Here is a 16,326-nt window from a genome sequence, read left to right as displayed (position 1 = left end):
GCGTCGATTACCGCCGGCTCAACAAGATAACTTGCAAAGACGTATATCCGTTGCCGCGAATTGATGACGCCCTTGATTGTCTACAAGGCGCAGAGTTCTTTTCCTCCATTGATTTACGCTCGGGTTATTGGCAGGTTCCCATGGCAGAGGCTGATCGTGCAAAAACGGCCTTTATTACTCCTGACGGCCTGTACGAGTTTAACGTTATGTCGTTTGGCCTCTGCAATGCGCCTGCAACCTTCGAGCGGATGATGGATAATATTCTCCGCGGACTCAAATGGCAGACGTGCCTTTGTTACCTCGATGATATTGTGATCTTCTCTCCCGATTTTTCGACGCATCTGATTCGACTTGAGCAGATTTTGACGTGCTTGACGACCGCAGGCCTTCAGCTCAACCTGAAGAAGTGCCGTTTTGCTGCCCGAGAGCTTACTATCCTTGGCCACGTTGTCTCTAAAGCTGGTGTCCTGCCTGATCCTACCAAGTTACGTGCTGTGGCGGAATTTCCCAAGCCGACAACTGTGAAGGCCCTCCGCAGCTTCATTGGGCTGTGTTCATACTTTCGCCGATTCGTTCGCAACTTTGCATCTCTCATCGCGCCTTTGACAAAGCTCCTCAGCAAAGAAGGCGGCATCTGTGAGTGGTCCACCGCCTGCGACGACGCATTTTCTAAACTGCGCCATCTCCTCACATCTCCGCCAATCCTGCGCCATTTCGATCCTGAGGCCCCTACCGAAATTCACACGGACGCGAGCGGAGTTGGTTTGGGGGCAGTTCTCGCTCAGCGCAAGGCAGGATATGACGAGTATGTCGGTGCTTATGCAAGTCGCACGCTAACAAAGGCCGAGACAAATTATTCTGTGACCGAGAGAGAATGCCTGGCCGTTATTTGGGCACTTGCGAAGTTCCGCCCGTACCTCTACGGGCGCCCTGTCCATGTTGTCACAGATCACCACGCGCTTTGTTGGTTGTCCTCGCTCAAAGATCCTTCTGGGCGGCTAGCGCGCTGGGCTTTGCGGTTACAGGAGTATGACATTCGCGTCACGTATCGCTCAGGCCGGCGGCACAATGATGCTGATGCCCTTTCGCGCTCCCCGCTGCCTCATGACAGCGATCGGGTCTCAAGCTCCGACTGCTACGTGTCGCCATTGGAGATCCACTCTATGTCGTCCGAGCAAAAGAAAGACCCTTGGATTTCCTCCATGTTGGACTTTCTGTCTGGCTCATCAACGAACGCTGCATCTCGGACACTACGCCGGCAAGCGTCGCACTTTGCCCTTCGCGACGGACTGCTTTTCCGTCGGAACTACCAACCCGAAGGTCGCAAGTGGCTCTTAGTAATTCCGCGCCACCTACGCTCTGAAATGTGTGCCTATTTTCACGAAGAGCCACATTGCGCCCATGCTGGTGTCCCCAAAACATACCAGCGTTTGCGCTTGCGGTACTACTGGCGAGGCATGTACCGCTTCGTTCGTCAATACGTCCGTTCGTGTGTTCGATGCCAACGCCGAAAATATCCTGCCCGCCAAGGAACTGGGCCTTTGCAGCCCTTACCGTGTCCAGCAAGACCATTCGACCGTGTAGGAATCGACCTTTATGGACTTCTTCCTTGCACTGCAGATGGCAACCGATGGGTCGTTGTTGCTGTCGACTACTTGACCCGGTACGCCGAGACTGCCGCCCTGCCTGCTGCTACCGCACGCGAAGTAGCCTCCTTCCTACTTCGGCGCTTCATTTTACGGCATGGGGCGCCGCGTGAACTCCTCAGTGATCGAGGAAGGGTTTTTCTGTCTGAAGTTATAGAGGCCCTTCTTAAATCCTGCCGCACGATCCATCGCACCACCACGGCGTATCACCCTCAGACCAATGGACTGACCGAACGTTTCAACCGCACTCTGAGTGACATGCTTGCTATGTACGTCGCGGCGGACCATTCCGACTGGGACGCAGTACTACCATTCGTGACCTACGCATACAACACCGCCACGCAGGCCACGACCGGCTTCTCTCCGTTTTTTCTTTTGTATGGCCGTGAGCCTTCATGCACACTGGACACCATAATTCACTATCGGCCCGATGAGTCAGAGTGCACACCCATCTCCGACGTTGCCAAGCAGGCCGAAGAGTGTCGTCAGTTGGCCCGATCGTTAACTACGGAAGATCAGCAGCGTCAGAAGTCGCACCACGACGAAACGACTCCCGCTCCTACCTACTCACCAGGGTCGCTTGTCTGGCTGTGGGTTCCAGTGTCTACGCCAGGCTTGAGCAGTAAACTGCTTTCGCGCTACCAGGGTCCCTACCGCATCGTCAAGCAGACGTCTCCAGTAAATTACATGTGGTTGAGCCTCTCACTCCGTCGCCCGATCAGCGTTGCCGCGGCGAAGATATAGTCCATGTTCAGCGCCTCAAGCCTTACATTGACCCCGTCGTAGTTTCATCTCCCTGAGTCGCCAGGATGGCTCTTTCGTTCCCGGGGGCAATTGTAAGGAAGACCATCGCCAACACCATACTCGTTTAAATAATGTAGGAGCGTGGGCAGCACTGGTCATTCGCAATACGTGGATATATGTGACACAGAAGCCACACATGGAAGAGGCACCAACTCGTGGATGTCCCATCGCCATCGCTGGGACGAAGAAGAAGTCTCGTCTCGTTGGCTCTCCGTCTCGACTTGCTGGTCAGCGCGACTTGGTGCTTCGGTGCTACCGCTGCTGCTGGTGCGGCTGAAGAATAAAGCCTGAAAACCCTCTTATAATATATATATATATATATATATATATACAGAAAGAAATGCCGGCAGTCTACAACGCCAAAGAAGGCATAGGGGAATAGTTGGACTGTTTTTTTTACCGTTAGTGACGTTACATTCTTATCAATTTTTTTAATTAATTACATAAGAAAGAAAGAAAAACACGCGCCCAGAGTGGGGACCGAACCCACGCCTTTCGATTAGATCTCGAATGCCTTACCAATTCGGCTATCTGGGCGACTGTGTTCTCCTTCACTTTCTGGGGTATTTATATTTACTACAACTGTATCTGACGCTTGAGGGTGGTAGCCAGCGCCACTCAGACTACACGGGGAGAAGGGTACCTTCTTTTCGACCCCCGGGGCGTGAAAAGAAGGTCCCCTTCTCCCCGTGTAGCCTGAGTGGCGCTGGCTACCACCCTCAAGCGTCAGATACAGTTGTAGTAAATATAAATACCCCAGCTTGAGGGTGGTAGCCAGCGCCACTCAGACTACACGGGGAGAAGGGGACCTTCTTTTCGACCCCCGGGGCGTGAAAAGAAGGTCCCCTTCTCCCCGTGTAGTCTGAGTGGCGCTGGCTACCACCCTCAAGCGTCAGATACAGTTGTAGTAAATATAAATACCCCAGAAAGTGAAGGAGAACACAGTCGCCCAGATAGCCGAATTGGTAAGGCATTCGAGATCTAATCGAAAGGCGTGGGTTCGGTCCCCATTCTGGGCGCGTGTTTTTCTTTCTTTCTTTCTTATGTAATTAATTAAAAAAAATTGATAAGAATGTAACGTCACTAACGGTAAAAAAAAACAGTCCAACTATTCCCCTATGCCTTCTTTGGCGTTGTAGACTGCCGGCATTTCTTTCTGTATTTCCTAACGAGCCCCTCATTTCAAACCCTATTATCGCGCGAAAGCTTAGCGAGGGCCTCGGTTCTGGCAGCCTTGATGCCAAGGTAGCATAAGAGGGTTTCCCGCCAGTTACCCGCTTATGACAGGCTGTAGACGTTCGCGTCACGCCCCGGGGGTCGAAAAGAAGGTCCCCTTCTCCCCGTGTAGTCTGAGTGGCGCTGGCTACCACCCTCAAGCGTCAGATACAGTTGTAGTAAATATAAATACCCCAGAAAGTGAAGGAGAACACAGTCGCCCAGATAGCCGAATTGGTAAGGCATTCGAGATCTAATCGAAAGGCGTGGGTTCGGTCCCCATTCTGGGCGCGTGTTTTTCTTTCTTTCTTTCTTATGTAATTATTTAAAAAAAATTGATAAGAATGTAACGTCACTAACGGTAAAAAAAAACAGTCCAACTATTCCCCTATGCCTTCTTTGGCGTTGTAGACTGCCGGCATTTCTTTCTGTATTTCCTAACGAGCCCCTCATTTCAAACCCTATTATCGCGCGAAAGCTTAGCGAGGGCCTCGGTTCTGGCAGCCTTGATGCCAAGGTAGCATAAGAGGGTTTCCCGCCAGTTACCCGCTTATGACAGGCTGTAGACGTTCGCGTCACGCCCCGGGGGTCGAAAAGAAGGTCCCCTTCTCCCCGTGTAGTCTGAGTGGCGCTGGCTACCACCCTCAAGCGTCAGATACAGTTGTAGTAAATATAAATACCCCAGAAAGTGAAGGAGAACACAGTCGCCCAGATAGCCGAATTGGTAAGGCATTCGAGATCTAATCGAAAGGCGTGGGTTCGGTCCCCACTCTGGGCGCGTGTTTTTCTTTCTTTCTTTCTTATGTGATTAATTAAAAAAAATTGATAAGAATGTAACGTCACTAACGGTAAAAAAAAACAGTCCAACTATTCCCCTATGCCTTCTTTGGTGTTGTAGACTGCCGGCATTTCTTTCTGTATTTCCTAACGAGCCCCTCATTTCAAACCCTATATATATATATAGGGTATATATATATATATATATACATATAGATATATATATAGCGAATCAGAATAGGAAATGAGGGACTCGTGGAAATAACACAGAAATAAGGATTGGCAGTCAAGAAGACGTCGGAAAGCAAAGGGGAGGTTGAGGTAGGCCATTGAAACAGATCAAGAATTTGGAAAGAAAGAAAGAAAGCGAAGAAAAAATGCCCGCCAGGTGGGATCCGAACCCACGACCTCCAGAATACCGGTCTGGTGCGATAACCACTACGCTACCGGCGGGGCGATTTTCTCCCCCGCTTTCTGGGGTATTTATGTCAATGTAATTTTGTTCCTGTGCTTGGGGGTGGTAGCCAGCGCCACTCTGACTTCTCGGGGTGAAGGGGACCTTCTTTTTAATCCCCGCGCCGTGACTCGAGTGTCTACGACATGCCGAGAGTGGCCAACCAGCGTTGAACCCTCTTAAGCTCCCTATATATATATATATATATATATATATATATATATAGTAAGGAAATGAGGGGCTCGTTGAGGAAATACAGAAAGATAGGTCGGCAGTCTGCAATGCCAAAGGAGGCATAGGGGTGTGGTTAGGCTCTTTTCTTTTTCACTACGGTTAATTAAGTAAACTTTTTTTAGATATACAAAAGAAAGAAAGAAAGAAAAACACGCACCCAGAGTGGGGACCGAACCCACGCCTTTCGATTACATGTCGAATGCCTTACCAATTCGGCTATCTGGGCGACTGTGTTCTCCTTCACTTTCTGGGCTAATTATATTTACTAGAAGTGTATCTGACTCTTGAGGGTGGTAGCCAGCGCCACTCTGACTACACGGGGAGAAGGGGACCTTCTCCCAGTCCCCACTCTGACTACACGGGGAGAAGGTCCCCTTCTCCCCGTGTAGTCAGAGTGGCGCTGGCTACCACCCTCAAGAGTCAGATACACTTCTAGTAAATATAATTAGCCCAGAAAGTGAAGGAGAACACAGTCGCCCAGATAGCCGAATTGATTCTGTTTCCGGCTGCCGATAGGAGCGGACGCAGGATGGATGGCTCCGTGCGAGCTGCGATAACGGCCGATGCCGGCCGTGGTGAACCGGTTTCTTCGTTGCCCAAGGATTACCGTGTTGTTCTGCCCCCCCTGCCCACCGGAGAAGCGATGAATCGTGTGGTTGTTCTGCACTGCGACGTCGGCGGTCGACCGTACAGAATTGACGACTTCAGGCAGCCGTTGAAGGACACTGGAGTGATACAGGAAGTTTGTGGCATAGGGGCCTACCAGATGTCCCACGTCTGGCTGATAAATTTTCGGACGGACGGAGCGAAGAAAAAACTGCTGGAAAGCGGCCCGTTGAGCGTAAAAGGACGGCCATGCCTTGTAGTCGACCCCGTAAGGCACGAACTTCGGGAGAAGCTGCACTGGGTTGCCTTCAACGTTACCAACGAGACTATAAGGAAGATATTCGCCGAGTACGGCGACGTGAAGGAGGTGACGAGTGACAAGTGGCGTGTTCAGGACTTTGAGAGCTCTGAGTCGACAACCCGGATTGTGCGCCTAGTTTTGCATGAAGGTGTCACGCCGGACAGGCTTCCCCACCAGCTGCGGTTAGGCCCCGGCACGGCGCTCGTCGCGGTGCCTGGGCGATCCCCACTGTGCCTCAGGTGCCGCAGAGCCGGGCACATTCGCCGAGAATGCCGGGCCCCCAGGTGCTCGGAATGCCACGCCTTTGGGCACGAGAAGGTGGACTGCACCCGCTCGTACGCTCGGGCTGTGGGTCGAGGCTTGGAAAGTGACAACAGCGAACTCGTTATGGACGAGGAAGAAGCAGAGGGAGCAGCGGCACCCGCAGCACCTGAACCCAGGACCCACCACCACCCCGAGCCGGAAACGGACGCGGACACCACAAGAAAGGACGAGAGCAAGCCACTGACGGCGGAGGGGCGTAGCGCGCCAGCAGACGATCCGCCTCGGCAGGCCACCGCTCAAGACGGGGACAGTGCTGGAACCACCAAGGACGAGAGCGAGAGGATGGACCTCGAGGTTCAGCCGAGCAAGCGTCGGCACGAAGATGGCCCGGAGACTGCGGACGAACCAAACCAGCGAAAGCCAGAACCGCCGTGGCAGGCTGGTCGGGGAAAGAAGAATCAGCGAGCCGCCACTACTAAGCCAGGGGTGGCGTCGCCGGGAAAAGGCGGCACGAAAATCACCTGACCACATGTAGGACCGGGCACACTGTATGGCGCGAGATAAAGGTAAGCACTTTACACTTGGTCTGGTCCCTCCAAAATGACGGCCCTCTGTAAGCCCTTTCGAATAGCTACCCTCAATGCACGAGGACTTTCAGCTAAGCGAAAGCAGAATCAGCTGTACCGCATGGTTACGGAGCGAGACCTAGACGTCGTCGCCATACAGGAGACGAAAGTCGAAAGTGAGGATCAGACCGACTGTATGGTGCGTCCCTTTACAGCACACTATTATGCATGTGTTAGTCACGCGGTTGGAATGTCGGCGGGGTGTGTTCTCCTGATTCGCAAATCGTTAGGGGTGGTAGTCCAAAATGTCACAGTGTGCCTAAACGGACGTTTCGTAGTTTGTGACTTTGCTTTTTCAACAAGCCAGTGGCGAGTGATTTGTGTTTATGCACCAACAAGAGTCCAAGAAAGACGTGATTTTTTCGAGGAAATCAGAAAATACTGCAGTGGTGATCGATACACAGTGTTATTGGGCGACTTTAACTGTGTATGCTCCGCACGAGACAAAACCAGCTGTACACCCTATCGTGACGTAAGCACAACTTTATTATCTGAAATGGTGAACGATCTTGGTTTAGAGGACGTGGGAGAGTGTGTTAGCAGTGGAAGAGATGTACATTATACGCATTTCCAAGGGGCTAGTCACGCCCGCTTGGATAGGGCGTATATTTCAGCTGAGCTGCTGCCATGGTGTTGTGACTACAACGTGCGCTCGGTTTCGTTCTCCGACCACTGCTTAGTATCGTTTTGTCTGGGAAGTAAAAACGAAAACAGAAGTAAATTTACATGGGATCTATGGAAATTTAACGATAAACTGTTAGAGGACGATCTTTTTATGCAGCAAGTAAGAGCAACTGTAGAAAATATTGGTAATAGTAGCAGCGAAAAATTAGGAGTTCAATGGGAGCACTTTAAGCAAGAAACAAAAATGCAAGCAATCGAAAGAGGAACCGCTATTAAGAAGGAAAGACAAAAGCAAGAAAGCGTCTTGCGAACTTGTTTGCAGGCAATGTTGGAAGAAGAAAGCCAAGTCCCGGGGTCGTGTAAAGATGAGATAAAGGCCACAAAAGCACAACTTGAGCTGATAGACGCCGAACGTTATCACGCAGCGCTCGTCAGAGCGAGAGCGGAAAAATTGATAGCGGGCGAAATGCCCACCAAGAGAGCACTGGGGACAGAAAAAAGATACGCTCGCCGCAACGAAATAACAAAAATTGAGTACAACGGCGTAGTCAGCGGCGAAAACATAGACATAGAACGTGCTTTTTTTTAGCACTACAGTACCTTGTTTTCGCGAAGCGCTATTCAACTTGAGAAGTTTGAACGTGAATTTGTGTCTCTGCTGCCAAAAATCTATGGCGAAACAAGGTTACTATTAGAATCCCCCATCACGGTAGAGGAAGTGAAAGAAGCGATTAATAACCTAAACCTGGGAAAGTCACCAGGTCCTGATGGCTTGAGCGCGGCTTTTTATAAGTTCCTTAAACATGAGATATCCCCTGTGTTAACGGCAGTATTTAGAGAAGCTTTTACGTTAGGGGTGCTGCCACCGTCGTTTTCGGCTGCGCACACCATTTTAATTCCTAAAACAGAAGACACTGTCAAACTTCGTCAGGTGACGTCGTACCGCCCAATAAGCTTAACTAACGTTGACTACAAAATACTCATGAAAATACTGGCTAAAAGGTTACAGACTGTTATTGGCATCATAGTGGGACCGCATCAAACATGTGGGATAAAAGGACGATCAATTGTCACGAACATACACAAGGCTCGGAGTGTACTCGAGAGCTGTGATGTGATGCATACCGGTGTAGCAATGCTACAAGTGGACCTCGATAAAGCGTTCGACCGCGTGCCACACGATGGGCTTATGGCAGTATTAGAGCACGTTAACATCGGCTCTGTTATCCTAGAAGGTGTTCGCATGGCCTACAACAAGTGTACGACCAGAATAATTGTTAACAAGGTGTTGGGAAGGCGCATAGAAGTGCAGAGGTCGGTGAGGCAGGGGTGTCCTCTGTCACCTCTCCTCTTCTGCATATACATTGAATCCTTGTGTTTAGCCATAATGAGAAATGAAACTGTCAAGGGATTTCAACTTCATGCAGCCGAGGTACGAGTTTTAGCTTACGCAGACGATATTGCTGTTTTCTGCGCAGATCAAGAAAGCGTCTCTCAAGTCGTTAACTTAGTGAAATGGTTTTGTCATGTGAGTGGATGCGCCGTGAACTGGGACAAGTGCCTGGGAATATGGCATGGAGAGTGGAGTACAACACCGGTGGTATTTAAGAATATCAAGTGGGTAACGACGCCCGTGAAGTACCTAGGCGTGCCGCTAGAGTATTATACCGATAGTGACCCTTATTGGCGGAAACAAGCTGTGGAGCTACGAGAAAAGGCAGAGAAGTGGAAGGGCACAAATTTGTCCATCTTTGCTCGCGCGACGGTTTGCAACCTATTCATGGTGAGCAAACTTTGGTATGTATTGCAAGTACTCCATTGTTCACGGGCAAATGTTCAAAAGCTGCACCGTGTTTTTGCAGTATTTATTTGGGGTTCGTCCTGGGAACGAACCAGTCGTACAAACCTCTTTCGGCGCGTTCGTGATGGGGGTTTAGGGTTAACGCATTTCTTTTTACGTCAGTTGGTAAACCGTTTTCTTTTTTTGCGGGATGTTAAAGACCCGTTTTTGCGCACGGTTTGTCAAATTAGATTAGGCAGGGTTCTGCCAGAGTTTATAGTTACGACATTATGTTTGCCGGGAGGTATACGTGGCTACCTAAAAGAAGTTGTTGAGTCATTTCGTTTTCTAGCTGTGCGATTTTCGTTGGATTATCTGAGTGCAGTTTCAAGAAAGCGACTGTATGGTGATCTTTGTGATACAGTTCTCCCGGTTCCGTTGTACAGAATAACGTACTCAGCAGGCCCTGGTCGAGATGTGTTAAAGCGGGTCAAGAAAATGCCAGTTGCACCAGGGATTAAAACGTTTTTCTTTAAATTACATACCGGAACACTCCTTGTTAAGACATGGATGCAAGAAAAGGGCTTCTTTATGCCATGGGGGGAACAGTGTTGGTTGTGCAAGAAACCGGAAACCATTGAACATGTCTTCATCGACTGTTGGGATGGTGTGTTCTTTTGGGATGTGCTGCAGCGTACGTTGAAAAAAGATCTGCCAGTCGATGACCGTGGCATCCGGTATTTGTCCGTTGAACATGATGAGGAGGGTGTACCGCTAGATCTAATAATGTTATTGGGCCTGCACAGCATATGGAGGTGTCGGCTGGCAGTCCGTCACTCGGACATTGACGCGCGCCCAGTCAGAGAGTATTTTCAGGAGGCTATTGTTTCGTTTGTTGAATTGAAAAAGGCCCAACAAAGTGTTCCGGAATGGCTGTCACAAGTTGAAAGGCTAACAAAGATAAAGATATTTTAGCCACCAGCGCTGCATCCCAGAGCGGGAGCAGCGATTTTATGTTTTAGTATGGGTTTGTTGTGACACTGATGTTTATGTTTGTAAAAGCGGCGCTTGTTTGGAAATAAAGAAAAAAAAAAAAAAGCCCAGATAGCCGAATTGGTAAGGCATTCGACATGTAATCGAAAGGCGTGGGTTCGGTCCCCACTCTGGGTGCGTGTTTTTCTTTCTTTCTTTCTTCTGTATATCTAAAAAAAAGTTTACTTAATTAACCGTAGTGAAAAAGAAAAGAGCCTAACCACACCCCTATGCCTCCTTTGGCATTGCAGACTGCCGACCTATCTTTCTGTATATATATATATATATATATATATATATATATATATACATATATCCTAACATAGAGAATATTTTTTGAGTATAGTATCAGCGAAAGATATTTTTAATGGCGCCGCAGTGACCTTGCACTTTGATTTTTTTTGTTTTTATTTAAGCTAAATGATCAATGCGGAAACATTTTAGCATCAACCATCACGAGGACACTGCATGCATGCGCTCGGGCAAGCACGTCCCAAAATATTTTTTGTTGAAGCCCGAGCCTGGCCCGGGCCCGAGAAAATTCGTGCTACCTGGCCCGGGCCCTTGCAGTGCACTAATCCACGCAACACACACGATACGTTTTAAAAACTTCACTCAAGTCAGCGAAAAGCATCAACATTCGCAACCGTACGTAGTTCTAAGAAAAGCACCACATGGCACACTTTATCGCGCGATTATTTTAAAAGTGCACAGTTCATTGGAACGCTGGTTGCCCATTAAATAAAATAATTTCCGCTTTAGAAATGCACAAGTTCATGAAATGTGCTGCCCACGTCTTGCAGACGTAAGATAATTATGAACAGTTAGGAACTCGATAAATAAAAGCAGGGTAAAACAAATCGCAAATATAAATTATTTCTAGCAATCACATAAATCTATTATGGGTGCAGTCCCACCCCACAATACTGCACAATCGTTTCAAACTGCATGAGCCATGGCCCCTCTGCAATTAGAAACCGTCGCACGCATAACACCCTGTCCGTATTACCAATAAAAGACAGAATCAAGAACACTTAAAGGAGCCATGAAGAGAAAATGCAAGTTGGTTTTATTCGAAAGATTTCGTGTTTTATAGTGCCCCCAGCGCTTGTCCGGATACAAACGGTGCTTTATTCACTGAGAAATTAAACAATTTAGGTTAAAATTTTGATTTTCCCGCTCAATCGTGCGTTTTCGTGGTCCCAAGTGACATCACGGGAACCGACCGCTCTGCAGCCTAGAATACCTTCATTCACGCATCCGCCGTACAGGGTAGAGACACGTAACGCTGGCGCCGCCATGTTCAGTTGCTCGCTCGCCGCCGAAGCAAGTCATTGTGTCAAAACCGCGCTAAAATTATCGCCGCAACGCGGTTTACTGAAGAAGTTTGAATCATATTGTCTGTTTCGCGTTGCTAGGTCTCGTGGGAAACGAAAAGAATAACGCGTTGAGCCCGTTGGCCCAAATGCGGCGGCACGGGACCGTTCAAAGGTTGTCTCCACCCTGTAGCGGTGTTGGTTTGTTCCCGCGTTTCTTTACGTTCCGTAACCTAGATGGCGCCACCGTACCGTGGCAAGCGTTTGGTTTGTTTTTGCCCGCATTTAAACCTGGCTTGTTTTTGTTCTGGGAGAAAATATTCGTTCCCTGAAACAGTGCTCGCTCGACAAATGGGGTCACGTGAGACACCTTTGCTTGCGTCAATCGGCCAGTGTCGTCTGAGACAACCCCAAGCCCCATAGTGCTGTGCAGCTAAACCAAAGCATGCTGTGCGCAGTACGAACAGCAGAACGCATCAGTACTTCTATGTTTACATGTGCTTTCGTAACTTCCACTGTTTGTCCCATCATTCCTATTGCTTTGTAAAGAATGTGCCCTAAATTTAAGCGCAAATCGCTCGTTCGTCTAGTTTGTAAGCTCTACCTAATTTGCGTCTGCTTCTGCCAGCCTCCGCCAATCGCAGAGCTTAGCCCATGTGACATCACAGGTTCTGTTGCGGGAAATGAGCTGGTGGGTCGCATGACCATTCCCGTTTTTCCTAATTCTGTAGCTTATTTGAGCGAAGTTTACGTTAAAAGTGGTGTCAGTATGATTCTAACGAGACAATCTTTTGAATGAACCAAACTTGTGTTTTCTCTTCATGGCTCCTTTAAGGATCAGTGCAGTGCCTGCAAGGCTCCTCTGGTAATTACACACAAAAAAGACCATGTGCAGCGGTTAAAGAACGTCAAAACACAGCGTAAATCACCGAACAGCAGCATAGCGGCACGTCGATCAACGCGCGCCGCTTTGGGATCTCCTCGGGCGGGGCACACCAGCGCCACGCGCAGCGGTTAACACGTTTGGCTTCATGGGCGCCGTGGGGAGCAGCCGCCGCTTTTTCCACTACCCAAGTATTCTAGTTCACTCTACCTCTAGCAAGGAAAATGGTCGCGCGGACGGCAGACTAGCTCATATTCTAGGGACCATAGTTAAAGGGACCGCGGCGCCGCGGGTGAGGGGAAAGAAAAAAGAGGAGGGCAGCGGAGAAGGAGGGAGCAGTTGGCGCTACCTTAGTAATTTTAGGGACCTTAGCCCCTACAGGCCGTCTTTAGGCGTATTCGCCCGGCTGTCCCTATCCGCACGCCTCGCGCGGATTATTTTTAAAACTGTCCGCACGCCTCGCGCGGATAATTTTTAAAACTGTCCGCACGCCTCGCGCGGATAACTTTCAAAACTGTCCGCACGCCTCGCGCGGATAACTTTTAAAATTGTCCGCACGCCTCGAGCCCGAATGCAGTGCAGTGTGCCAAGTTTCTTTTTCTTTGAGTTATCATGTTTCTTCCGCTCTCAACTTGGATGCTATCCGCGTGTTGCGTTGTTGTGGCCGGTTACTTAACCCAAGTGCAGCGTCGGTCTGCTAACGCTCGGCTTCACGCTGCGTGCTGTCCTGAGCCAGCTCACGGGTGAAGCCGGCGTGCCAAGCCCTCGTCGGACGACGAGAAACGGCGACCACGACGACACCGATTCATCTCCTGAAGAATCGAGGACGAAGTTTGCCATCGTTCGTTCTGCTCTTCCTCCCCTACAAGTCGCGTTGCCATCGGCAATAACATGCAACAATGTGCCGGAGATCACAACACGAACTAATGCCGTGCTGTGAGATGGCGAATACAGTGAGGTGAAGATGACTGTGTGCATCGGGGCGTAGAGCTCGACGTACTGCCACATTCGGCTTGTGATTGCGGTGACGGCGTAGTACATGGTAAATGTGCGAATGAGGTGTGGTCCAGTGCAGGGTGTGTTCTCTGTGCTATCGCCCTTCATGCCGGCGCATTCGGCGGCTAGCGATGCTTGCACGGGCAGCGACATGGGTCAGCGGGAAGCTTAAAGGGGCCATGCATAAACGCAGGTTTGGTTCATTCGAAAGGTTGCCTCGTTAGACACATACTGACACCATTCTTAACGTAACACGAGGGTACGTAGAATAATGCTCACAGCACAAAATAAAAACAACTCATGGAAAAGGAGAAGAAAGAAGCGCTGTTTGCTGTCATTTAATCTGCCCGTTATTTTCTATTGTGAGCATTATGGTTTACCAACTAGCTCGCCCCCTGATGTCCTATGCTAGATGTGGTGAGGTGCCAAAGACCCTTACAAAACACTGCGTACGAAAAATCAGTCTTAAAGTGGACTTCATGCCAAAAAATTTGGTTTGACATTACAACTGCTCCATTTTAAAGCACTCGCTTTCATGGAAACTGCTGTTGTATGAAGCGAGTCTGATGCATTTCAACAACACACAGCATTGCCACATTCTTTCTGAGTAGCGGCACATTGCATGCTCTGCGGTTATGAGCGCGTTGAAACATTATAAATGTGGTATTCATGCCTAGAGAGAGAGAGAGAGAGAAAAACTACTATCTAGGCAGCCCTAGTCCAGGCTGGCTAGCTGTCTCTTAATCTTCATTAGGAGACGGCCAGTCCGCAAATCTCCCACAGTCCCTCACTAACCCAAAGGAAGTGGGCTGCCAGAAGTTCTTGCATCGACTTCTCGTCCGTTATCTGATCCGCATTCAGCCAGTCTTCCCAGGAAGTGATGTGGTAGCTTAGGCAGGTATGGTGGATGGCACTCCCAGTGAAGGGGTCATACTGATGGGGTGCGAAGGACAGTTGGGTGTAGGGCAAGTGGGGCAGGAGGATCCCATTTATATAGTGGACACAGGGCGGGCAAGAAGGAAAGGGGTTATGCATTTCAGACTATAGATGCGGCTTCCCAGGGCAGGGTGGGGTGCGGGCTGGAGAACAGTGCCTACTGGCACTAGCACATGTGCAATATGTGGCCTTAGATATACAAAGCTTCTCAACAAAATTGTCCACAACTCAAGGTCTGCTATGATGCCAAAGAGGGCACTGGCAAGCATTTCATCAGTGCTGGGTGTGTCACATTTTTCTTTGTCGTTGTTCCAGCTACGCTGTTTTTTTCTCTTGTGCAGAACCAACACACTGCCACTGTTGTACACTTTGTCACATAATGTGATATGTGTTGACCCCTAGCCGAAAATTCTCCATTTGTGCATCATGTGTAGGTCAAAACTTTTGATTCAGAGTTTACATTAATGATTTCTTTTTCAAATGTACTTTTTACGCACTGGACTCTGCTAGCAGCATTTCCTTGTTTCTCATTTTTTAACGTTTCTTGTTTGTCTTCTCCCTGCTGTACCCCTAATGTCCAGCATTCACCACTCATTGTAGTCTGGCATTGCAAGCCCATGTGGCGTAGCAAGCCTTGTTACTAGCAGGGCTGACCTCACCAGTTCACATTACAGAGCCCCCTCTATCTCTCTCTTGGTGACCATGGCGTACATCAGATGACGCATATCTTGAAGTGTCTTTAGCATTTTGAATACGCGCAAAGATTGAAATTGTTTTATGAAACAGTAAAGTTCCAACTTCTGAAAGATTACATACACACAATAAGCTATTTGTATGGTTGCTCAAATTGGAAATTTAATGTCAGTAGTCCTTTAAGGGCGAAGGGTAAGCCAAATTTCTTAAAAAAGTGACTTTTTTTGTCTTTGCTATTAGGGAAGTTTACCTCCTTATGCACATTTTCCAAGGTAAACGTATTTCTGGCTAAACAGTTTTTCCGTGAGCAAGTAGAAAGTGACCATGTCCGATTTTAGAATGTGCTCCGTGTTTATTGTCATTTTTTCCATCAAGAACCTCCCAGCTCCAGATCAAAACACTAGTCTGGAATGAGCTGTATTAAGAAGTTGCTTGGAAGCCATTGCATAGCTGATGTTTCATCCAAGGCAATCCAAAGATGCTGTGCATCATGTGTTTACCACATTTGTGCTTCAAAGCCACGCACCAAAAAATGTCTTTGCTGAGTTTCACCCTCACAGGATTGCAACATTGGGTGCTGGTCTTTCATTCAGTGATGGTAGCATTGCAAGAGCCAGCATTCGAAATAATTCGGAATGAACCCTGTGCGCAACAGCACCAACAAGTGGATAAAAGAGGTTGACTCTGTTCACAAAGATAGTTTGTGAACAGAGCTACACAACAGCCGACTGATTAGGCAAGGCAGGACAGACGACTGGCTGAAAAGCGAAAACATGATTTCGACGGTGATTATGAAGCTGGTGCTTACTAAATAAATGACTTGAGTGGTGTTTGTGGCAAAAAAAGTGGTTTTTCGCCTATTTCTTATTTTTTAACTCAATTATCTCAAATTTGTTTTTCACGTAGGTACCATTATTTCCTATATCTTCCAGCAGAACCGGCCGATTCTTTTTTCCTGTCATCTACATGTTGTGACATCTACTGTGGTAAAATTGAAAATATGCACCAACTGGTTTTCTTGTTACAAAATTTTTAACATGTAAAGTAAGAAAAACTTTAGATACTGGCGGAAAGAAATTCGTAAACATTGTAATTTTAGTGTGATTTTAGTAATTCTGGTACAGTTAAAACAGCCCCAA

General features: G+C 48.4%; 1 protein-coding gene across 1 annotated transcript; it reads left to right on the top strand.

Annotated features, from left to right (window-relative positions):
* Positions 1 to 5,640: 5,640 nt before the first annotated feature.
* LOC144144203 (uncharacterized) lies at positions 5,641 to 8,084 on the top strand. Its single transcript, XM_077675567.1, has one exon. It carries the CDS (start codon positions 5,660 to 5,662, stop codon positions 6,824 to 6,826), a length of 1,167 nt encoding a protein of 388 aa, XP_077531693.1. The 5' UTR covers positions 5,641 to 5,659; the 3' UTR covers positions 6,827 to 8,084.
* Positions 8,085 to 16,326: the final 8,242 nt, after the last annotated feature.

The sequence above is a fragment of the Haemaphysalis longicornis genome, unplaced genomic scaffold (assembly GCF_048455015.1).
Source record: "Haemaphysalis longicornis isolate Haplotype H1 unplaced genomic scaffold, Haemaphysalis longicornis Haplotype H1 scaffold_66, whole genome shotgun sequence".
NCBI lineage: Eukaryota > Metazoa > Arthropoda > Arachnida > Ixodida > Ixodidae > Haemaphysalis > Haemaphysalis longicornis.
This window is presented reverse-complemented; position numbering and strand designations above follow the sequence as displayed.